This window comes from Grus americana, chromosome 21 (genome assembly GCF_028858705.1).
Source record: "Grus americana isolate bGruAme1 chromosome 21, bGruAme1.mat, whole genome shotgun sequence".
Classification (NCBI taxonomy): domain Eukaryota; kingdom Metazoa; phylum Chordata; class Aves; order Gruiformes; family Gruidae; genus Grus; species Grus americana.
The window spans coordinates 1,623,183-1,647,700 of NC_072872.1; the positions used below are offsets into that span (position 1 = coordinate 1,623,183).

The window sequence follows — 24,518 nt, forward strand, 5'->3', positions numbered from 1 at the left end:
CCCCCCCACCGAGGTGGATGATGAGCCACATGCAGAGGGGAGGAGGGAATCGACGCCGAAGCCCTGACCGCCTTCCTCGCGGCAAAGAAATACTATTTCATAGGTCACCCTAGGTGCTCCTGAGGTTTTGGGGGTAAAAATGGCATTTTGCTTTCTTTCAGGATAAATCAAAGAGGTTTGGGATTGGAGTGGGAGAGGCTGGATTTAACGAGGGATTTATTTACAGAGGTGGAAACGCCGCAGAAGAAGCAAAACCCTCCCCATCCCCACGTGGCTGGGATGCGATTTAAGGCTCCGACCGGCAAAAAAGCTCAGTGGGGACAGAGGGGAGAAAAAAAACCCGACAAAAAAAAAAAGGGGGGGGGGGGGAAGGGGCCACATCATGGCACTGCCGGTTTGGGGAGGGTGCTAGAGGTTGTTAACCAAAACCTGGAGGAATCCACCCATATTTCCCCCCCCCCATCATCTGGAGGAGACAAGGGAGGCTGTCCCAGAAGGACGCACGGGTTCAACCCCTTCGGATTTTAATTTGTTTGAATCTTTGCAGGAGGCGGCACAGGAGCCGTTACTGTCATCAAGGCTGTTCACCCCCTCAAATTTACCAATATTCAGCCTTTTGGCTGGGAAAAAAGCCTGTTTCCCAAGCTACGAGGTGCTGGTTCAGCCTTGAACAGGTTTGGGCTGTTGAGTGAAATGAAACCGTCAAGTCTGGAAGGGAAGGGGCTGCCAAATTTCTCAGTTTTAGGGGAATAATGGGATTTTTAAAGTAAATGGTGGGGGGTTTTTTGCTGATCAGAAGGGATCAGGGCTGATCCAGCACAGGGCAGGGAGGGGACACTAAAGCCCGGCTAATTTTTAATATTTTTGGCATTTTGACGCAAAAAACTGTCCTTTCTTCCTTCTCAAGGTCCTGCACAGAGGACAGGAACGAGAGTGGCAGGCCGACGGGGTGAGAGGCAAAAAGAACAAAGGCATCGTGTTTGTGTCGAGCAAAGGTTCGTGGCGGTGGAAGATTCCTGGTGGGGTATTGCTGTTGTTTTCCTTACGGAGTCAAGCATGGAAATAATCAGTGCGCGCAAGCCAACAGCCTCCTGCCTGCCGGTATTTGGTTTGTTCGTCTAAAACCACTTCTGCTCACATCCCACGAGGAGTTTCGGAGAGATCCGAAGCCTCTCAAACCCCTGGAAAATAAAACCAACCTCGAGAGGATACTGGAGGGCAGATTTCCCTACCTGCTCACCCCAAATCCTTGGCTTGGATCGCAGCGGCGCGGATCCTTCCCCGCCTGTAACCACAATTCGCTTAACCGGGGTCTTACTGGGAACCGGCGGGGCAGCGCTGGAGGTTTTGCTTGGACTTTATTGGTTTCTTGCTCCCTAATTCACAGTTTGAACGCCTGTGGGACAGAGTAAGGGCTTGGAAGGGAGAGGGAAGAGCCACGGGGAGGGAGGGGAGAAGGTGACGGCGGCGAAGGGCTGGGGCCGCATTATCTTTTTGCTCGCACAAAGTACAAGGCATTTGTTTTGGGATAGTATTTCACGTTTTGTTTCTTGTCCATGAGGCCACCGAATATGATTAACTCCCCTCTGCCTTGCACCACCGTGTGTAAACTGGTTTCGGGTGGCCCCACCACCGAACTGCTGTTGAACACTTTCCATTTGACTCGTCCTTTTTCCTTCGTGTCTTTAATGTCCAGCACGTACATCTGCATGGGTTTGCAGTTCATGCTCTGGTATAAAGGCTTCCCCACGTTGAGGGACTGGGGAGGGTGGTGGCCCAGGCGACGAGCGATGGGAGGTAAGGAATGGCCGTCGCCTTGGGCAGAGCCCGGACGCGCTGCCGAGCCTGTCTCAGCGCCCGGGGAACCCGGGGAAGAAGCCAGGGGAGGGCTCAACGCCGCAGAAGCTGAGGTGGCTTTGGAAGAGAGGGCTTTGACCGCCTCCAAGCTCCTCCGGAGCGCGCCCGGGGAAACAGCCCCTGGGAGGGAGCCGGCGACGTGGGGCGGTGTGTGGATGCCGTTGGTTTGCTCGGGGGGGTTCCTGACGCTCGCGCCGACTGTCCTGCCCTCCGCACCGTCCATCTGGCAGATGACGGAAGCCGGTTTCTGTTCCCAGCTCAGGTCAACGGAGCCCAAACGCAGATCTTTCTGCTCCGGCAGCGATCCTCGTCGCGGCGCCAGGGCGAGCCCAACTTTGAGGTCGTATCCTTCAGCCGCGGAAGGCGTGCTGGGCGATACGACCTGCACGGGGCTGTCCAAGGAGGCACCGCCGGCCGCCGTGGCTCCGGGTGATAAACTCCCACCGTTGAGTACGGGGGAACTGTCCCCTCTGGCTGGGGAGAGGCTGCCTTCCCGGGAACCCGAGGGGGTTTGCCTCTGCGCTCTGGGTCGCAAGGTGCCCCAGCGGCCGTTGACGCAGGGAGCTTCGTCCGTGTTCTTGACGGGAGATTGAGAACGATATTCCCGTGTTTCGGGGACCAGGGCGGGCGGCGTGGCACTGATAGGAGAGGGGCGAGAGTTCAAGCTGGGACTTAGCGGGGCTCTCCCACTGGGAGCTTGGCTAAAGACCACAACACACTGTCCCACCTGGAAGAGGAGAAGGAGAGAGAACAGGTTACAAATGGCAGGATGACTTTTCACACTGTATCGGGGAAAAAAATAGGGGGTTATGGAGCATTCTGGGCAGGTGATAAAGATCAACAGATGTATACGAGAGAGCAGAGACCCCAGTGCGTCCGTACCCTGCAGGCAGGATGGCACCACAGCTCTGGGGCTCCGTGGTCTTCGTTCTCCACCTTGAGCGGCTGCCAGGTCCAGGGGTTCGTGTGCATGTGCAGTAACCAGGCATCTTTAAACAGCTGTGAAGAAAAGCGTGACAGATTTAGGAGCCCGGTTTGCTGCTGAGATCATCCCATCAGAGGTAGCAGCGGTGCTTTGCTGCTGCAGACAGAGGAATGGTGACCCAGATCAGGATCTGACCGCCTCGGAGTGACTACACCCTACTGCGGCCACGGACAAATCCCTTCATCTCCATCTTCTACCCCAGTATAAAATCAGGGCTAATTCTTCTGAGGCACAATTAACCTCGTCGAGCTGCTCAGATAGTGCCTGGGGTGCTTTTTTCTTAATTAAAAGCAGCTCTAGCAATAGCTAGACAGCTCTCTGGATTATCTACTGCGTAGGTGCCCAGATTTGCAGGATAAAATGCCACCTGGGTAACGTGCAGCGTACTGCCTCTCCCCAGCCCAGCACCCAGGGCTTACAGTTACAGTGAGACGCGTGCAGTTCACGCCCGTGTTCCCCCGAGGACACTTACTGCATTGGGACCACCACAGCCACCGAGGATTAAAATGGTTTCGTTGTCTATTACGATCTGGAGGGAGCAAAGAACAGCGTTTCAGACTGGGAAGGATGCAAAACCATCCCCGGCACTTTCGGCAAAGCCTCCAAGCGCAGGCAGAGTCAGGTTACGGCTTCTCAGCCGCACAGACGCTGCCGAATTTTGTCCGCCCCGGGATGAGGAGTGGAGCTGGGATGGAGAGCCGGTTTTGCTAGGCCTGAGGCAAAGTGGGATGCAGGGTTGACCCCGCTGCGTTGTCTTAAACGCCTCACAGACCAGTTCCTCTTACAGAGGAGAGCAATCCCCCTTCCTGAAGCTGAGCCAGAGGACTCAACACCCCTCTTCACTAAAGGGCAGAAGGTAAAAGGACCGCCTGGAAGGCCAGGGGCTTGCAGCGGTACTTGTTAGATGCTGGCGGTGGGTGAGCTAGTCAGTCCCTTTGTCTCCTTTTCCAGTGGACAGAGAGAAAGGCACTATCGAGCACGACCCATCCGATCTTTTTTGGGTGCCCTGCTAGGCTGAGATGAACCGCACTCTGGGAAGCGTCGACCGTCCTCCTGGGGACCAGAAAGGGAAGGCAGAGATGCCAGCTGCGATGGAGACACCTGCATCGAGCCGGGTGACTCCCACGAGCTCCCTGCCTCGGGCAGGCAATAAAACAGGCGCTGCCAGACCCGTGCTTTGAGCGGGTACAATCCTGAGCTGCTCGAACCGAGAATCAGGAGAGCAGAGCAATCAAAAGGGCGCCAAGCCAAACCAACTTGTGATAACACTGCATTGATCTTAAATGCCACAGGGAACGATCACTGGGTGAAAATAACTATTTGTTTTCTAGAAATGCTCATTAGAGTTCTGAGTCATGTGCAAGACACGGCACGGTACCTGCCTGAGCGTTAGAGAGATTAAAAGTGCACCCTCACCGAACAGACGGATAGAGAAAACAAGGGCCTGGCGGGCAAAGGCTGCAAAGATAACTTGGAAATCAGGTGCTAACTTTCAGGTGACCTGCTGCGAGCTGCCTGGAAGCTGGAAATTAAGCCATGTCTGGTTTATCTGTGGCAGTGTGTGCTGATGCTGGGGAGCTGAGGTAGCGCAGGGCTCACCTGAGACTGGCCACCTCGCGGGTGAGGGCTGGGTCCAGAGATGTTGGGCTTGGACCAAGCCCACTGCTCGAGATCCAGCACCCAGACGTCGTTGCTCCTGCAAGGATGAGAAAACAGGCGTTGACGTATGACCACACCCTCTGGGCATTTGAAACATGGGGTCAGGGCAGAGTTTTGTGGCAAAACTGGATTTTTCGTGGGCTGGAGCCTCGAGGGGATTCACAGACCCCAAAACCCTGCACAGATTCCCTTCCAAAACGCTATGAGCTACCCTGGGACCACCACAACACGCTCCTCGCTTGCAGGAGCACTTGTCCCTCGCCCCGAACTTACATTTGCCGAGATCCTAGTGAACCCCCGAAGACAATCATTTTGTCTTCGACGACACAGGAGGAGTGTCCTGCCATAGGAGGGGGGCCATGGGTGGTCACGATGCAGTTCCACCTAGGGGGAGAGGGAGGAAGACATTCACCGTCAGGTAGGAAAGTGCTGGGATGAACGGCAAAATGAAAAATCCCAGGGGCCGGCAAACTCTTCAAGAACAAGTTTCAGAGGAAAACCTCCAAAGATCCAAATAATAATGAAACTAATTAGAAATACTAATGCGCTAAACATTTTTAAAGCATGACAAAGTCACAAGGCCAAGTTGGAAATATCGCCCTTTTCAATTAAGTTCGCCCTGAATTATTTCAAACGCGGTTTAATTACAGTGTTCTAACGACACTGCCCAAAAGTGCATTGGATAATTGACACTTTTGATGATGAAAAGTTCTCAGTGAAAGAGGAGCAGGAACCATTGCCGCTTTGATACAGCATTTGCTCCTTTCTCACACAGAAGCATCAGTGAGAAAGCCTGGTCTAAAACCAGCCGAAAGGTGTTTTAAAGGGGAAAGGAAAATTCCTGCCACCTCCGCGGTTGCTGCTGGATGATTTCTTAAGAGCCCAGGAGCTGTAAAGGCAGAGAGCTTACTAAACCGGTGCAGATATCTGCTTTATCACGTCTCCCTTGGAGGGCCACAGGAGCTGAGTTCTGGACCATGGCTAAAAGCAAGACCTCCAGGAGTTAAGGCTTTATCTCCTCCTTTCCTCAAAGGCCTCGCTGTCTTGCAGCCAAATCAATTATGTGTTTTTAAGTATTCACATCCAGATTTCCCACTTGGCTGGATGGGAACATTTGGGGAGTCTAGCATATTTTAGGTCCAAGTTGAGAGCAACCACCACCCAAGAGGTGCCAGACAGCAGCGTGCCCACATCTCCGGTGTGTTCTTGTGGGTTTTTTTTTGTTTGTGGTTTTTTTTTTCTTTTTTCTTTTTTGTTGTTTCACTAAGAGCATCACAGACACACCAGGATTAGACACACCTAGGAAACCAAGTTTCCCTACGAGCCAGTCCCAGGCGAGCTTGGAGACACCCTCCGGCATTCCTCCAGCTGCAGTACAGACACATTTTTACAGGATCAAAGCCTAGGCTTCGAATCCAGATGTGCTCTTACCAGTTTTTGGAGGGCGAGTACGTATGGATTTCATCGAAGAACCTCTCTGGCTGGTGCAGAGGGTAAGGGCTCGGCCGTGTCCACCCACCGAACAGCACAAGTAAATCCTTGTAGACCACCAGTGTGGCCCCAGCCTTGGGCGAGGGGTACGAACCTGGGCAGGGATAGAGAAAGGGAAGGTTAAGAAACCACGATCGAATGCAGGCACTGAACTCTGTGTGAGTTTTACTCAAGTGTGACAACACAGAGACTCCACCTATAAAAAAAAAAATAGCAGAAAAGAAGGCAAAATTAGAGTTGGGAGCCTGGGAAGAAAACTACTGCCAATTTGTGTCATCGTAATTAGTAGGAGCCTGAAAGCACATCTCATGGATGGCAAAACATCTGTCACTCACTGGCAGGAAATTGCTAGCTTTCTAATGTATCCCTTGAAATCATTGCTTTAGCACTGAATAAAAGCAATAATTACCTCCAAATACCTAGTAACTTCTCCCCAAAGAAGGCGGGAGAGCAAATACCAATTCTAACGCATCCGGCGCTGCTTGTGGCAGATTGTATGGGTACTCACGCACCAAATCCATTTTCTTTTTTTTTTTTTTAGCAAAGCAGCATGATTAAACCCTAAACGCTTTGCTGCGTACATCAAGTTGCTCCTTGAGTCTGCAGAATGAAGTGCTCCTTTAAAAATTAAGAGGCTTTTTGCTTCGCTTGTTTGAGGTTCAAAAGACTCCGCAGGGGACAGGGACCTCCCGAGTAGGACGGCACGAGCAGGATGACGCGGCCTCTTGGGCTCGGTGCTGTCACGATACGCTGCGCTTGGAAAATGCCGTACATCCCAAAGGTTTTCCTGCAGCACAGCAAAGTGCCAAGCTCGCCTCTCAACCTACTGCTGCGAGTGCTGTGTCGCTACCTCGCCGATGGGTTAGGTGCTGAATTGCTTCCCAGGAAAAGCCAAAGCCTCTCTAGCCAGGACTGATGCATCTGAGCATCCTCCTTCCCACGACCATCACCAGCACCAGGCAGATTCCTCCACCTCTGCAGTCAAGCTTTCAAAATAATCATAAATACATCACCCCAAAAAAAACCAGCTGCGTGTGCCCAGCTGCGGGAACCGGGGGCAGCTCAAGGGCAAGGCTGCAAACGTGACCGCAGGAGCATCGTCACCCTCTCCAAAAAGGCTGATACACCAAACCGACCTCTCTCCTCCACTGTCCTAATAGGACTTTGAGAAACATTTTTAGCAGGTAACGACATACAGAACAGAGACAACTATTTTTAAAAGAAACCAGAGCAGCTATTTTAAGATGCTGTAGCTTAGAAAAGCAATTCGATTGCGATGGCTTCCAGGCGGTGGGTGGTAAGAGCCCAGCCAAAAAGCAACCCCCGGCCAGACGCAGAGGAGACGGCTGCAGGGTGCCTGAGCCTTTCTCCAGGGACAAAGCACATTCTGTTGCTGCTCGCAGGTATACGGCTATGGGGGGAAAAAAGGGAATAAAGTTGTGGAGGAAACAATTCTGGTGCTGAGGCACATATATAGCGTGGCCAGAGCTATACCCAAGGTCTCCTTAAAGATGAGAGTGCCGGAAGGGGGTCACATTTGATCACTCTTTGTTCCCAATTCCAGTTTTCCTGGCTGTGAGCAATTCATTAATCCACATCAGCCAGTTTCCAGCCTAAATATTTCCCCAGCAGAGCATAAAGTTGCTCTCCCAAGCTTGGTATCGCAAACTACATTGCTAGAAACATTTCTACGTGACTTGCAGAGAATCGGCTGGCTGGGCTTCTCCATCGAGGATACCACAATGCAGCACGAGGTGAAAGGTGCTGGGTTTAAATTGGGTTATTTTTAAAGAAAAACGGTTAACTGGAGTTGCCCTAGGATGGAGAAACAGATGGGCACTTTGCTCTGCAAGGTCTGGGATGGTGCAGACTGAGAAGAGCCACCCTCCTACTACTGTAACCTGAAGGTCAACCCCAGCCTCAGACACCGAGACGGTTCCCAAATGAGTCAACAAGATGTAAACAGCCCAGGGCAGAGGCCAGCCCTGGTTTTTCAGGAAGCTTTCCCTGTTATTGGATGTTGTAGGGGCATAAATGAGCGGAGTTTCATTCTGCTACACAGAAAAAAAAATAAATCTGAATTTTACAAGAGACGCACCGCAAGCTTGTTGTACCGGACAGGGCTTCAGCAATCTTAGCAGAAATACGTGGGCAAAGAGGGGTTGAAACCTGGAGAACAAATACCACTTATCTCTAAAGCAGGGGAGAGCTGCCGGGTACTGCTGCCACCGTCCCCAGGAAGAGCAGAAGCACCTGGAGGGAGGCAGAGCAACGCCTGCCCTGCCCAGGCAAGGGGGAAGGCGACCAGCAGCCTTTGTGACTTCAGGTCTCAAGTATGCAGAGGAGTGCAGGGACATCAAAGGGACACGACTCAATTACGTGGGGCCCCGTAACGACCTGCTCAAAGTCCAAGCTCTTTAGAGGATGTGCCGGCATTTCAAAGGCTTGCAGGAACATACTTGACATGGGAGGGCTTCTTCCTCTCTCCGGGATTACGTTTGCAAATGAAATGGCTTCTGTTCCTTGCCAGGGACCAAAGTGTCTGCAGAAGAATATCCTTAGCTAATTGCACCGGTTTCCACTGCTCCCTTGGTCAGGAGGACGAGGAGCGCAGAGAGGACTCTTCTGGCTGGGTTTCCAAGCTCCACACCCTGATAACACCATCCAGCCCAATATCAGATTATCTCTCCTTGGGGATAAAAATTCAAGCAAGCAGAGGGTGTAGCACAGTTAACTACTCCTAAACATAGAAGGCAACATCTCTTTACAGCTGACGCTGTTTATTCTGTCAGGATGAGTAGCTAAAAGCTGGTCCGAGCTATTTTTTTTTTTTCCAGTTGATGGATTTTCCTGGCTCACAAAGCAGATACATACTTTTCAAAACAAACAAACAAACAAAGATCTCCAGCTTCCGCAGATGTTTGGAAGAGAAATGCCAGCGTCTGATCGCTTCTGACATGAGCTCTGGATGCTATCTATTTAGGATCTGTCCTTATAAGCATTTTTTAAAGCCCATTTATTCAGCCCCCTAATGCAACTGGAGCAGCACGTGCACAGATCAGCGACCACAAAAGAAAAGCCTGGCTGTGAGGGCACATGTAACACGAATTTCCAGACCAGCCTTTTACCTATGATAGGTGCAGCCTCGAGCGACTCCAAAAATGAATACTAAGTGGAGCTTAAAATAAAAAACAAAGTGGGGGGAAAAAATAAAATAAAATTACATCAGAACACCACAGTGCCTGATTTGAAGGGATTACCAAGATGAAAGGATCAGTTCAGATCGACATGATTTGGGGAAAATAATCATAAAAAAGATGCACTGGAGCAGAGCCAAAGGTTTGCACTGTTTTGGGGGGAAGGTTAAGATGTGGAAAGAGTTCTGGGGTTGCATCAAGGGGATAAATTTGGGGGATTTTATTAAGGCAGATTTCTGGAGATAGAGGAGATGAGAGCTAGCAGTAACAGCCAGGGGCTGTTATTGCTGGATCCGATGGATTTCTCAAGCCACCTTAGCTCCAGAGGGACGATGCTATTCTTCCTACGACTCCAATGAGCTGACCACCGTCATTGCCAGCCGATTCGATTTACACGAAATGCCAGGATAAACAAAAACAGGCCCACAGCCCCGTTTCCAATTTCAAAGCTGAGAAATTAAAGTCGGCTTGTCCAGCAGCCAGTGGATTTTAATGTGCAAAGGAAGCCAAGCTCCCGAGGTTCAAAAGCTGCCTGCAATCTGCACACCAAAGGTGTAGGAAACCGTCCCGGGGAAGGGCTCGGGGCTAACAGCCTCTACCTGCACCAGCAAACAAACAAACAAACAAACAAACCAAACAAAAAAAGAACAGGGGCAAGGCAATGGTCCTGCTCCACTGTGGCTCAAGCCACGCTGGAAACACAGCAGCTGCCTGCCAAAGCCAGCCTCTCCCTGCGAACAAATTACGTTTGTTCAACAAATTATGTCCCATCACAAGAATGCGCTTAATTTGGTGGGTACATTATCGGCGAAGCATAGTATAATTCCAAAGAAAAAGCCAGAGGGAGATGCTGAACCTTAGTCAGGTATGAAAAGCAATATTTGCTGGTGACCAGCACTGGCGTTTCCTAAGTGGTTTGTACCTCTGGAGAGTCAGAGTGTTTCAATATAATCCATCTGCAGAAGAACAAAAAGATTTGAGGGGGTTTCACCCCGAGGAACTTGTATTGCTTAGGGCAAGTCAAAAAGAAACGGTAAAAAGCAAATTCCTTTTAAGGAGGAAAAAAACCCCCTGACCCAGCTGTCGGATGTCCCAGCAGAAATGAGGCTTTTAAAAGGATGGCTGGGACCTACTGCACTCCACCTCCGACTTACAAAAACCTCACCTCAGACCTTTCCTTGTGGGAAGAGACGGTTGTCTCGTTGCTGTTTTAAACCGTGTACCTCCCTCGGGGAGCTGCCGGTGAAACAGAGAGCGTGTGCTCACCCCCATGGCTTGGCGGAGGGTAAAATGTGCTGCGCCGCCTCTGACTGACTGGCACAGCCAGCCTGATGCTCAGTCTGGATTTATTAGCCTGGCTTTTAGGCTGGCAGAGACTTAGAGACGCCAAATCATGGGGCCTAATCTGGAAATCTCATCCACTCCAGCACGCGAAGGTCCATCCCAAACTTGCATGACAGAATGAAATTCCCAAATCTTTCCCCTTTAATGGGAAGGGAAACCAGAGAATAATAAATCCCTCTGTTTCCCAGGCCAGCCAGGATTTTTCCGCAGCAGTCTGCAGATTTGTCCGAAAGCTTTTCCCTTGCCAGCAGTTTGCGAGGTTTCACACAGGGAAGATGAAGCAAGATGGGGAGCAGCAGTCCAGAGGCCGGAATACAGCATGACTGGCAGAGGATGAGCATCCCGGCAATCCCAGCATCAGATCTGGGAGATGCCAAAGGAGAGCTCCTACAAGAAAAGTGGACATCTCCACGGCATGTTGCACACCAGCTCTTTCCTTAAGTCAAGTCTCAACATTTAGGACTTGATGGCCAGCTGCCTTTGATCTAGCATCAGAAAGTCACCTTTTTTACACCCCTGAGACGTTCAAAATGGGGTATTGAGATGACAAATGTTTTCAAGACCGGCTTTGATTGGGTCTGCCTAACCCTTAAAGCTTTTAAGAGCCAGGAAAGTATCATTTTCCCTTACCAAAGCCACATGCGATTTAGTGTTCCCTCAAATCTGGCTTCAAAAAAAAAAAAATTCCTTGCTCGCAAGTAGACAAGAATTCAGCTTTGCAAGATTTTAAAGAAAAATTGAACAAGATCTAATCTGTCTCCCCAACAGAAACACAAAACTTTTGCAGGCACACGCATCCCCTGCCTGCAAAATACCTCTTGGGTAGTGCGAGAAAAATATCTGTGCACCATTGCAGAGGATTTTTTTGCAAGGTTGGAGGGTATGTAACCAAACCACAGCAGCCCCCCTGACGTTTACACACAAAAGAAGTTTCCACCACACTCTCGGTGTTGAATTTCCACCCTACAATGACACAAGCTCATGGTACAAGCCCAGTCAAACCAACGGCGTCAAACAAGAGGTCTGGTTTCTTGCAATCTTTACAAAGTGGAGGCAGAAATCCCCGCCGGGCAGGATAAGTCACCTCCAAGCTTTTGCAATGTCACAGTCATTATTTTACCCAGGAAATTCTTACATGCCACAACTCCAAGCCCAATAAAGCTGTTGAAAAGGAGAGGCAGTGCCCTCTGAACCCTGTGCAACAGGATTATTGAGTCACTCCGTGCTAACGCTTGGCAAAAATGTCCTAACGCAGCAAGTTGAGCAAACAACAAGCAGATAAGAGTGCCAGAACGCCCCGGGGCTTTACCCCCTTATCTCTTAATAGCTGCAAAAAGAAGATCGCTGCAACTCATGCACCTCGATGCTGCAGGAGAGGTTTTATTAGGGTTCATCCCAAGCGGTTCTCACCAGCAGCATCACTCCAAGGTGGTGAGTTACGGCGAGGTCACCCCACATTCCCCTTCGCAATCATCTCGCCTGGTTTTGGGAAATGCAAATTTGGCCTTGCGGTAAAGGGTGCCGCTGTTGCAAAAGCTGCTTTTCCCTCTAGGTGGGTGGAATCAAAACGCCAGGCAGCGATCCACCTCTCTGCTTTAATACTCATTTTCCAGCCCCCTTAAGTGATGCCGTACCCTGTAGACTTTCAAGTGATTTGAGTAACAGTCTGACATCCTACACAAAGCAGCTCTGATGCTAATTAAAGAGCTCAACACTTGGAGAGAAAGGGTTGATCGGCTCCTGCGACTTGTCTTCCCTCCAGGAGGCAAACGGAGGGATGGAAATTGCTGTATCAGACTACACAACGCTGTAATAACCAGTTAATTGTAGGGAAGGGACCGAGGTATGTGCGGGTTAGCAGAGGAGCGTGCCCCGTCTCTGCTGAGCTCCACAATTTTCACTCAAGTCACGATCCTATTTCATTTGCCGCAGCACGAGGGAGGCGGCAGAGGCATTGCAGACGTCGGAGAACCCCAAAATGACTGGTGTTTCAGGAAACGGCTGCTATGTAATTTGGTGAGGTTATAGCTACCACAGGGCTAAAAACCCTCAACTATCCTTTAAAGAGCATCCTGTGGGCAATCACAAAAGTCTACTCGAGTAAGTACAAAAAAACTCAGCGTTGGGAAGAGCTGAGACTACGCTGGTCTCAAAACCTGCTGCACAGAAAAATGCAGCTACTTACCGAAAACCTGACACCTACCTACTGAAAGCCCCGGTACAACACGCAAAGGGATATTCAGTCCAGCTCTTTCTCCCTCGATCCGGTAAATCCGGCGTTTAATGCCAAACTTGCTAAATATTTTATGTCGGGAATAAATATTCACCTTTTGGACTCCAGACAAGCATGAGCTAGTGCTTCGTCATTCCGCATGCCTACCAGATTTAAGGAGATTTTACAACAGATGCTTTTGTGAAGGATATAAAAAAAAAATCAGGCTGTGAGCATTTAAAGAGTCTTTGAAGGCACATCATGCTGGCTAAGGCATATATTGTAAAGGGAATATTGCGTACTCAATCCTGAGTATTACATATGTAATCTTGGTGGAGAGGGTCCTTAAGGCAAAGGCACAAGCAGCAGCATCAGCTTAAAGAGGGAAAAACCTTGAGTCGGGATGCGCGCCCGCTGGCTGGGATGCCTTGGCAGGAGCTCTTGCCGATAGGTGTCAGCACAGCCTGCCTGAAGCCTGTGAGCAGGACCTTTCCAGAGGCTCCTCAAAGCTCCATCCCAGCTAACCAGACTTATCTAGCCATGGGATAGCGGGATTTTACTTCACTGGCCCCAAACCGGACCTTCCCCCCAAGGTGAATGTACCTGTCAAGGATGGAAGGCTTTGTGACAGACCTGAGAGGAGAGAGGATTAATTCAATATAAAACGACCAGGGAGCTCACGGTCAGAGAAACCTCCATCGCACTTCGGTACCTCCTGCGCCTCTTGCTGAGGGCAGCGCCCGGGCTGACGGCAGGAGCCAGTTCAGGCTATCAGCTTCCTCTCTGGTGCAATGCATTAATTATATCTGAGACAACACCAATGTAAACAACCAGTATGTGTGGCTGGGGCGCCCGTTTGCATATTTTTAAGCCTTCTTTCCTGAAAAGGAAATAAAATAGCAAGGTTTCACAGATGCCTTGGCTGGTCTCGCAGCCTCCCGACAGCTTGCAAATACCTTGGCTCCAGTCAGCCAAACTCGGACGAGCAGATAACTGCAAGAAATTAAATTCTCCGCAGGGCTGTCAAAGCAAGCATTGGGGAAAAAAAGTCAGACCGCTGAAAGGGAAAAAAAATCCTTATAGAAAACCAAAAAACCATCTTGCAAAGTCAATCCTAACTTCTGCTTAAGGAAGTTACTGGTTGGAAAGATTACAGGTCTGCACTTTGAGACCGTTCAAAAGCAAATCGTTCTCCAAGTGCTGGCAATCCAAGGCAGAGGAAGGAGTACTGCAGGAGAGAGATTTCTACTCATCGTTTCAACGGCAGGTGCTCAAAGTTTCACCCAAATCTCAGGTGTACGAGACATTCACGTTTCCAAACTCAATGGGAGTTACTGGATGCTCAGCACAATCGAAACACAACTACTTATTTGTCTATATAAGGACACCCAACCCCAGGAACCTATTTTTGCAGATCATGGACTTCTTATTTACCAACAGGGCTCCAAATAGTTTTCCCCAATTTTGGTATAGCATGCTTGTCAGCAGTATTTTCAGATGGCCCAGGGTCACGTTTAAAATGAGCGCGTACTACCCGCAACACTGAAAAGCGGCATGCATCAGCCAGCCCTCGACAGCCAGCCACCCCATCCCTGCTTGAGGCTACCTTCGTACATTGCAAACCAGGCTAAAAATTCTCCGCATACATCCCGGAAGCCGATAAAGGCGACAGTGGGAAAAATTCCTCCATTAATCTCTGGAGGGATCTGTGCTCAGGGAGCTTCTCACTGAGAATCTAAATCCGACAAGGTTAAAGCAACAAGCTATTTTTCATGCCTTTCTACTCGATCCATGCCGATAGTGTCTTAAGAAGGGCTGCTCCATACAGGGAGACACAAGAAAGCTTCTACAGCGATGAATCCTTGCAGGCAGATTTAAAATCCTGAATAAATCCCTCTCATCATCCACGAGACAAAAGTATTACCAAAACCATTCCTTATCAAACCTCTCACTCTATTAGATGCATAGGCTTGCTGGTTTTCCCGTGGCGAGGTCGCCAGCTCCCGTTTGCTCAAACGCTCCTGAAAAACTCCTGACAGCTTTTCTGACCAGCTGGGTGTCTCCTTTTGAACACAAGCAAGAAGGGGTGGCAGCCAGTGAGCTGCGGAGTGCAGCAGGGAAGGGAAAGAAAAACCAGCTCCCCTCTTCTTGATTGCAGCCTACGCTGAGCCCCAGCTCCAATGAAAGAGATCCAGCATCCTACGGACTAAAACAAACCCATGGGCTCAAGGATAAACGGGCACATGGGATCTCCTCCCGCCTGACTCCATCTCTGCATCAATGTATAGATGCTCAGCTCTTTCCTCGCCTTAAAGGGAACTGCAAGTCCCTGAACCTGTGCTGAGGCAAGAAGAAAACCAGATCATTGCTTAAAACATCCGTTTTGAGCCACTTCTCTCCCAGCCTCCTCTGCTGCATTTTCCCCTCCATACTCCCCCCCTCCAACATATTCCTACCACATCAAGCCAAACTATCTGAGGCAGGACAGAAGGGCATCCAAAGGGCAAAGCATCTTTCCCTGCAGAAGCACCATGGTCGGAGAGACATGCCTCACTGACCTGCTGACAAAAGCAGGCAAGCCATTGGTCCAAGGAGCAAATTTCCCACAGCAGGGACTCTTTCCCCCCCCCAGGTTTCATCTGCAGATAAAAATTTGCTGCACTTCCAACTGTTGTGGCGCAGAGAGAGAGAAACCACCAGTTGCTTTGGCCTGCTGATGTAAAACCATCTTTACCAAGTCTCAGCACCACTGTGACAGCTCGTTAGATACACGCTGGCTCCGCTGCCGCCGGCCCTGAGTCTTGGGCCCGTTCCCACCTCCGTGTGCAGGCGGGTTGGCTTCTTCAAAGCAAATCCCGCCCGCCTCCAGCATCGCATTCCTGCAATGCCACGCACGATGCCCCGGAGAGGCAACGGCAGCAGCACCCCGGCATCCCTGCAGACGAGGTGAGGACCACTCACTCCTTATTTTAATTGCTGAACAAACTAGTCCCCCCCCCATCCTCAAGCTGTAAGAGAGGAATGAAGTTATGGCATGACTTAATGACGTCTGCAGATATTGGGGACATGCGGAAATGCTACGGGAACCTGGCTTGGGTGCATCGATAAGGATAACGATGTTGGCTGTGGCAAGGGACAGGCTGCAGCCAGACATGATCAGGGCACAGAGGAACGGAGAAAGCCACACAGCGAGGTGGCTTTTGGATGCGGTGCTCAAGAACAGGAGGCACAGGTATTTATTTTTCAACCCTGGTAGTGGTAGTCTGCATCCATTCCCCATCACAGTGATCAGCTAGAATTTAAGGGCTTTACTTCTGTAGCATTTAAACCACCGCCTTCTCCAAGCGGGTGCCTTTTTTTTTTTTTGTAGGGAGCAGATTCCTGGGCAGAAAACCTCCAAGAGCCATACAGACCCCCGGGAAGAAGAGGGGAGTCTTTTGGCTTTTCCTGCCTGGTTCAGCGAAGACATTTGCAGGATCCTTGCAAACAGCAGATCACACGCTCAATTTGCGTGCGTTTTCTACCTCTGCGTTCCTGGCATAATTCACGCAATGCTGCCAGGTCAGTGTGATTCGGAAGACAACGGATCCAGACGACAAAAAGCTTTCAGAGGTTAAACACAAACAACAAGAGAGGCCACGAGAACGGAGGAGGACAGGGCCTGGCAAATCAAAGGGAAGGTAGATGTGTGTTGTTAACCTAAACCCACTCAGATTAGGCAGCTAATAATATTTAATAACACAAATTTCATTAGAGACATTTTTCAAAACCACCCAAGCAAAGAAAGAAACAAATTAGCATCCTGTCTGCCTTACACAGCCTAACTGAGGGACCAAAAGGCACTGAGAAACGCTCTAGCTCTGCGAAGCCGCAGCTCAGAGCCTGCCAAACAAGCTCTGGGCTTGCTCTCTGGAAGGGCAGTAAAGAAGTTTAAACCCTATATTCAAGGATGTTGCTTCCTTTGGAAAACAGGGCGTAGCTCACCATTTCCAAACGCAAACCCAGCTGCCCGCGCACTCCCTGCAAGGTCGTGTTTTGCAAGAGAAGCTGTTTAAGGTTTGCACAGTTTTCACCTGAGAGCAGCAGGCTACCACCCTGTGTACCTGCACTAGGATGACCCTAACGTGCTTTGCAGCATTTCTGTATGTACCGCCAGCTAGATTTCTTTTAGTTACCAGGCTTCTTCCTCAAAAGATGCACTTGGCCTTTTATTTCCACACTGCAGCTTAACATTTTAGAAAGGCTTCAGCCTTCAGTGCTCCTAGACCAAGAGGAGAACACCAGGCTGGAGGATACGGCTGTCAAAGACTACTACCACTTTGCTCCTGGTTGTTCATCTCCTTGTCAAGCCCAAAGATGGGGAAAAAACTCAATATATTTAGTTAGAGAAAGCAATTCCAAGCAACCCCTGCTGTGACAGCATCTATCCCAAAGGATGGCATGGATGAAGCCCAGAAATTTGTGGTTTTGTTTCAGCAGGGCAGAAATCAGTTGCGTGATAAGCAAGCTCCAGTCAGGCAACAGACTCACTGGAATTAAGGCAGAGTTTCTGACAGGTCACTCCAGGCTCGAGGGCTCAAAGAGCATTTTGATCGTGGTGGGAAAGTCAGGGATTTTTCAATGACGACACGGAAAGTTTTAGCTCTGCGAAAGCAGAAATAGACCCTACTGCTGCTAAACTCAAAGGGCAGTAAGGAAGAAACAAAGCAGATCAGGAAAAGAGCTGAAGAAAAGCTTTCCTCTCTTCCAGGCTCATTCAATACTGTGACAGCAGAATGACACTGTACATATTGTGAGGGATTTCCATCCGCTTCACTAACCTGTTCTACTTTGAAGTACCAGGCACCCGCAGCCAGCAGCTGTTATCATAATTAGAGACGTTATTCTGTGCCAGGTATCAGCTTTTCGCTCCTTTTGATTCCTGGGAGGCCAGAAGCTGTGACACGGCTTCAGCATGTTCAAGGTGATCCCGTTTTTAATAAATGTTAGGTGTGCCTTCAATTAAAAAGGGCTGTTAAACACTGCACCAAGTTCAGAAACACATGGGTATGTGAAGACCATTTTGCAGCCCTCCCCCTCAAGGGCCATAAGTGGAAATGAGTTGGGTTAAATTTTGAAAGTTTATTTTCAAAACCTAGTTTCCTTCCTTGCATACATATTTGTTTTGCTAAGAAACATCTTGCAAGCTCTGTTCTGGTGTCTCAGGGACCAGCACCAGTCGACAGACGGAGAAATGCTGCTATAGAGAGGCTACTGGCATGGTCAGGGTAGGATTTTGTGGGGTTTTTTCATCCCCAAAGCAAGGATGTGCCTTAGATTGCTCGCTACATTACTGCAAGACAAGTCAGTCTGCAATGGGAACAGAAGAATTGCAATACGGGGTCAGGGCAGAGGATTTCAGTAACAAGGCTCAGCTGGTTACGGCCATTCAGAAAAAAGGAGATGCAAAACACAACCAAGGACTGAACAACCTGCACAATCTCAGGAGATCTTTGGTTTTAAATCCAAAAGCGAGAAGGTTTCCACTACTCTAACAACTGTTTACTCTTTAGAAACCCCACCGATCGCTTGGACTGCCTTGCAGCCACGAGTCCTGCAAGTTATTTACACCATGCATGAAGGCGTCACACAGATTTGTGATGCAGAGGGCTGGATGTCTGCTGGCTCTCAGCTGCACGACCACGTCCCTTCCTTGGGAAGCCCAGTCCTTCCCGTGGCTCGGGTCTCCTTTCAGCTCCACAAAGCTCATGTCACTGAGGAGACCCCAAACGAAGCAGCTCACCCCAGATCGAGACCAGCCTTATAAAACTTCACCAACTGTTTTGAAAGCTTGCCACTGTTTTCTAGGAGATGATTTTTTTTTTTCCCTCCTAGGGGCAAGGTTCTCGCACAGCCTTGTCAAGGGCAAACCTCTCCAATGTCTAACAGGCAGGTTTTTTTTCAGCCAAGAGAGCCTCCCACTGCACAGGGACCACATCTGATACAACCACCTGGGGCAGGTGACAGCAGAGTCTCTCCTACCTCCTTTGGGCTGTTAGTTTTGTTGACACAACACCATCAAAGGCACCTTCCCCTCAGCTCACAAGGGGAAACCAGATGCTCAAACTCCAGCAGCTCCCACTCAAAGCAAGGAGGGGACCTGGGGGAAGAACAGAGCCAAGAGGAACAGACGTGGGAGAGGTTATTTCACACACTTAACGCGTTGCGTTAAGGCTACCCAGGAGGTTTTAAGTGCAAACTTCAGGCCGACGGTCTCTATTCATTTTCAGGCTAAAGAAGTAAGACACAGGGAGGATCAGCTGCTCTGCTGTAGCTAGGTCTTGATGCCGTGAACATGTACAAAGAGGATCCGAGCATCTAATAGAAGAGTTTTGCCTCCAAGCCTGTTTTTATCCTGAAATCTTGAGAAAGAGCTGAGAAACTTTCCCATCTCCCCAGCAAAAGTTAATTCAGCATCACTGCAGGGAGACAAAAACACCAGGAAACAAGTCCTGGAGAGCTCTACCCGCCCCCCCGGCGGAAGGGTGGACGTGGGGCCAGCCGCTCAGGCTGCAGACAGGAAAAGCGGAGCCGTGAGTCTCCTGAACTCCCCTGATATCAGAGTGGGATATCACGGCCCGGCAGTGGGAAAACACACTGTGTCAAGGGGGGGACCGAGGTCTTTCCAGCTCTCTCGCCTTCCCAGGCAGTTGTAGGGAAGATGGTAGCAAAGAGGGAGGGATCACGCTTGGCTGAGGGTGATAAAGCAGATACAACAGGGAGAATGCACAGATCCCATAGGATTTCAGCTAGTGTTCCTCTCCCTGCAAAGACCTCATCTTTATATTGTCATTCCTTACTTTATAAGCACAGTAAAAGGCTCAGGTTTAAAAAGAAAAGCTTTCTACCTCTGTCTCGTAAGCCTCACGGAAGCATGGGCAAAACTACCGGCATTTTTCTCTCGGATTTAAAAAAAGGTATTTCCCAGTTTCATGTATGGTTCTGGCAGACTGAGGCCGAGTGCAGGAGTCCTGAGGTATATGAACTAACAAACACAGGAAGGGAGAAAGTCTGCAGAAACACACAGTCTGAAATAGCACAGGCCAGAAGGATAACTGCCTGGGGATAAGCTCTCAGTTCTGCTATAAATTATCCGCTGCAGCCTGAGGATGACATGGACAGGAGATACAGACGATGGTAAAGGGCCAAAGCCCTCACCGCGGGAACCCCTGCAGCTCCCGCGTCACCCATTGCATCAAATCCTGGGAGTCTCCGTTTCAAACGGGTTTTGGTTTCTTTCCTGGCTGCTTCAGCTGCACAAGAGCTCGTTTCTGGGGAGCACCAGAGGACTATTGCCGCCAAAGTCATCCTGCCTGCGCCCTCGCTGCAAGAACGGCGTGCTGCAGCTTGAGTTACGGAGGAGTCCAGACTAACCCTTGCCTCTAGCTGGATAAACAAGACTCCAGCATAAACCACCTCCAGCCCTCCATCAGGTTCTCCTCTGTGCAGATAGGCTAAAAGTCAAAGAAGTGCCCAGATTAATTATGCAAATAAAGGCAAAGAAAGCATCCCCGAAACATGGAGAAAGACACCTGCCTCCCAGGGACCACCTACCCTGGGATAACATTGCAAGCTTCCCACATAATACAAGCTATTAATTAGCACTCCCCTCCTGCTCCAGTACGTGGAGGTGGAAAGTAGCTCCAAAGTGGCCAAAAAAGCTCGAGGGAGAAGAGTTTAGAGGCATTCCTGTTCACATTCCTCAAATAGAGATCCTGCTGCCTTACACCCTTCCTTTGTAGGGCATTAAGCCCCACCAGTAAAAAGCACTACATAAAAGCTAGGCATTAACTCTCTTGTTCAGCTCCAGCCTAATAAAGTAGAAAGTCGATGCCATTGTTTTAGATCTAAGCAAAAAAATACTTTGAAACCTCAAAAATTAGGGTTTTTTGAAGTAATTATCTCCCTCCACCGTCTCCGAGACTAAAGAAACACGGGCCAATTATTTCTTTGAAGGCTAACTATTTACTCCTAGATGAAGTGCAGCAGCTCAGGCTGGAGATGAATTATCCAGCTCTGATGTCATCTAATGCCTGCAAGTAAGAAAACCCAAATGAAAACAAACAACAACAAAAAAAGGGTGTTTTCTCCTGGAAAAGCCCTTCGGAGAAGGGAAAGGGATGAAGCTGTTTCAGCTCACCTGAGCTGTATCCAAGGCATTTACCATGGCCCTGGCACCACACTCCCATTCCCTTTAGGTAGCCCTACCCGGGTCTCATTAAATCAGATGCCTGTGCTTAATGAGGGCACAAGCAGAGCATGATCAAACCTCTCAAGGCAAAAGCTGGCCTTATGAAAAAGCCACCATCTTATTCTGGAGCAAGACATATCCTATAGAGTCCACAGAGCCAGGTGTGGGAACTCCTCCTCAACCTCCACGAGCAATTAGCCTGCACACACATCGAGCGTTAATCAATCAGTGTCAGCTCTTCTTTTAAAAAAAAAAAAAAAAAAAATCCCTCCTGCCTTATTTACGTCTGACTCCCAAGTTTCAAAGCTCTCTGCTTTTGCCCCCTCCAGTCACTATTCTTTCCCAAGCAGCGGGTGCCAACCCTCTGGTTAAGGGCACCAAAAAAAAAAAAAAACCCAAAAAGAGCAGCTATGTGTAAGAAACCACCACCGGCACAAGCGCGAGGTGACTCATCTCCTCTGAAGATGGAGGAACAAGAGCGCTCTCTGTTCGGTGAGACTGCCTGAAGTTTCAGTTGCGATCCCATCTCGCTACACACGCTCATGACAGCATGCAGAAATATTTCCTCAGGGGATCTTCCCATGGGACTTAACTCTGACACATATTCCCACAGGACTCGTTCTTTTTAAAAGTGTTATTTGTTAGTAAGGCAGTGGGAATTTGACTTTGCGAAATACCAAGAGAGTGACTGAGCAGAGCTGGGTGCCGGCAGCTGGACTTGTTAATGCCACTGCGAGTCGTGCCCCGCATTCAATCCAACGGAAGAACTCGCTGGGCTGCAAGAATAGATGTCCTGGGTCAGAGCAGAGGTCTGCATCACCCGGTATCCTGTTTATGCTACCCAGGCCTCTTCTCCACCCCTGAGCAGAGGGAGAACGCTACAGCAGGGAAGGAGGAAGAGCGGGAGCCGGTTTCCACATATGTGTAGGCTAGGGTTTGTTTTCTTCCTCCATTTTAAGTCCACGACTGCTTAATTCTCACCTGTAGGCATCGTGCAGTGGATGCGTGGACGCAAAAATCCAATCAAAATATTAAGAGTTGTGCAGACTGATAATGAGCAAGCGGTTATCAAGCACCAAGTTAGGTGTTAACATTTCAAAGTGACATCTGACCAATTCCCAGACAACACCAGGACGCAGAATCATCTGGATTTTGGAGGACTTCATATAAGAAAAAATTGTCAGACAAGAAAAATAAGACTTTAAACAATAATTGAGTGATCCACAATACTTGGAGCACATGAAGCAGGGTCAGAGGGAGTCCGCACCCAAGCTGACAAGTCAGCAAGGAGCACTTGGTAGATGCTGAGCTCCTTTTCTTCTTCCTACTCTTCGTTAAATGTAAAGTTTTTGCTGAAATAGCTAGCTTAATACTGACTACCCCCCTCCCCAAGAGCTTCCCCCAATTCTTCTGCTTTTGTCAAAGTTATTTTAGTCAAATTCAGAAATATAAAGGAAAACAAGCGTGCCGTGTGCGACATTCTGAGTACAAAAACCAGTGTGGGAAATCATTTGTGGCGTTTTCCTGCCCAGCTCAGAGCATGTGGACTGCAGGAATGTACCTGTTTTCCCACGCTCTCCCGGTTGCTGTGGGTAGCCCGCACGGGCATGTCTCCTCCACTCCTCAAAATACCTGAGGTGGCAGCTACCAAAGTTATTAAAAAAAAAGAAGAAAATCTCAGTTCTGGGACAATTGTTATCGATACAGGCTCTCGCGACCGCAGATAAGCGTTGCTCATCCTGCGTGGCACAAACCAGCACCAAGCAGCCGCTCTAGACAAAGAGAAACAACGCAGCACAGTGCTGCAACCACCAGAACACCCATGTTCTGCAGCAAAAAAATTAGGATATAACCTGAAATCTGGTCAGACAATGATAAAACACATGGGAAGATACAGAATCACATCAGCCAGCTCCAGGGACGAGGTAAGTTTTGATAAAGGGGTGGGGGGGGGTAGTTGAACATCTGCCACCTCTCACCTGATGCCAGGGGCCGGATCCACTCCTTGCTATTCAGGTCGAGTCTCCAGAGGTCGTTGAAGGCAGCGTTACAACTGCTCTGCGTGCAGCCACCGAACACGTACATCGACTGGTTAGCGTCATAGTAACACGCACCTAGAAAACAGCAAACGCTCCGATTAGCCAATTCTCTGACCTTTGTGTTTTTGGGTAAAAAGAAAAGATAATTTTCTTTCCCCTCTGGGTTTCAGAGGGGAGAAGAACAGACAGGCTGCCCCAACTTCAAGAAAACCATTGGCCAGCTTAGGGGTATCCCTGACCAGCGCAAACCTCTAGCAAGAGCCTTCCGAGCCGATTATCCCCTCAAGCAGACCTGCTCCTGAAAGTGCAAAGCAAGCTGCCTTAGAAGCTTGCAGTTAATTAGATTAGCTATGATTAACACATTCAGCGCACTTACCTTCTCTAAGCTAGTTCGTATGGTTTATAGGGTTGTCAAATTAGACTAAGGAACCGGCCTGTGTACCCAGACCTGGTCGCTTATTCTCTTTTTCCAAAGCTGACAGCATTTCACCTTATCTCATCACAGAAAAGCACCACTGAAGCATTCCCTTTGCTCCTTACAGGAAAGGGTTAGGCAGCGAGATGGGGACTGGGGAGGGAAAATGATGCTTGACAACCCCTCAAAGATACCCAGGGAAATAAAGAGCTTTTGGCCCCAAACCAAACTCCACAGCAAAAAAGAATAAATGCATATTTTGGCAGTTAGTGTCCTGTGGTACCCAGGCACCTCTGACAAAGAATAAATTAAACATAAGATAGAGCAGACAGGACTTGCTCAGCTTATCTGCCATGGAAGATAAGCAGGATTCAAGTGTGTTCAAAAAAGTTAAACCCCTACAATTACAAAGAGTATTTCCCAATTTCTGCATTTCCCTCCTCGAATGTAACAAGCCTCGTTGACTTCATACAACAGCCCCTCGCCTTTCACATTCTTGACATCCCTGCAAAGTAGCAGCATCTCTTCCATGCCTTGCCTAACTCATGAGAAGTGAGATGAGTGCCTGACGGTGATGCTGGAAAAGCAAGCTCATCCTTTGGTGGCAGCGTTAGTGGAGCGAAGGCAACTTCAGCTCCTGGTCTGGGTGATCGGGCAGCAGGTTCTTCTGCATCCGCACCCTCTGATGTGCTGGGTGTTGTTTGCTTTTCAATGTGCTTGAAATTCAAGCCTGAAAATCTCAATTCTTGGGTTTTCTATAAAATTCTTCCCCTTCTTCCTCCAGAGCTTTAGCAAAAAAACCAAAGGTGTACAGTAGGGCTGGCAGAAAGGACAAGCTGAAGCCTTGATCTGTTTGTTGGGGTGTTGCTCTGTTAGTTAGTGCATCTCCCAGGACATATTTAATGGTCTCCAGATCCCAGGAATTCAGCACCACATACACGGATGGTCCCAAAACACTAAATCCTGCGTGCAGTCCCTCAGCGGCAGGCTCCAACCTGGATACCTACCTGCTTGGCTATATTTAAAGCCATAAGTACCCAATTTCCTTCCAAAAAGGGACCACATCCCCCTGGCACTTGTCCCTGTCCC

At 49.3% G+C, this 24,518-nt stretch overlaps 1 protein-coding gene across 2 annotated transcripts in view; it reads right to left on the reverse strand.

Annotated features, from left to right (window-relative positions):
* FBXO42 (F-box protein 42) overlaps positions 1 to 24,518 on the reverse strand; it is a 47,719-nt gene continuing 23,201 nt past the window's right edge. For both annotated transcript variants that reach the window (XM_054849965.1, XM_054849966.1), the window contains exons 4-10: positions 22,955 to 23,089; positions 5,933 to 6,086; positions 4,775 to 4,885; positions 4,442 to 4,538; positions 3,315 to 3,371; positions 2,740 to 2,856; positions 1 to 2,584 (exon numbers count right to left, since the gene is read on the reverse strand). In XM_054849965.1, the coding sequence (XP_054705940.1) occupies positions 1,487 to 2,584; positions 2,740 to 2,856; positions 3,315 to 3,371; positions 4,442 to 4,538; positions 4,775 to 4,885; positions 5,933 to 6,086; positions 22,955 to 23,089 (1,769 nt within the window). In that variant the 3' untranslated portion in view covers positions 1 to 1,486. The remainder of the gene's footprint in view (positions 2,585 to 2,739; positions 2,857 to 3,314; positions 3,372 to 4,441; positions 4,539 to 4,774; positions 4,886 to 5,932; positions 6,087 to 22,954; positions 23,090 to 24,518) is intronic.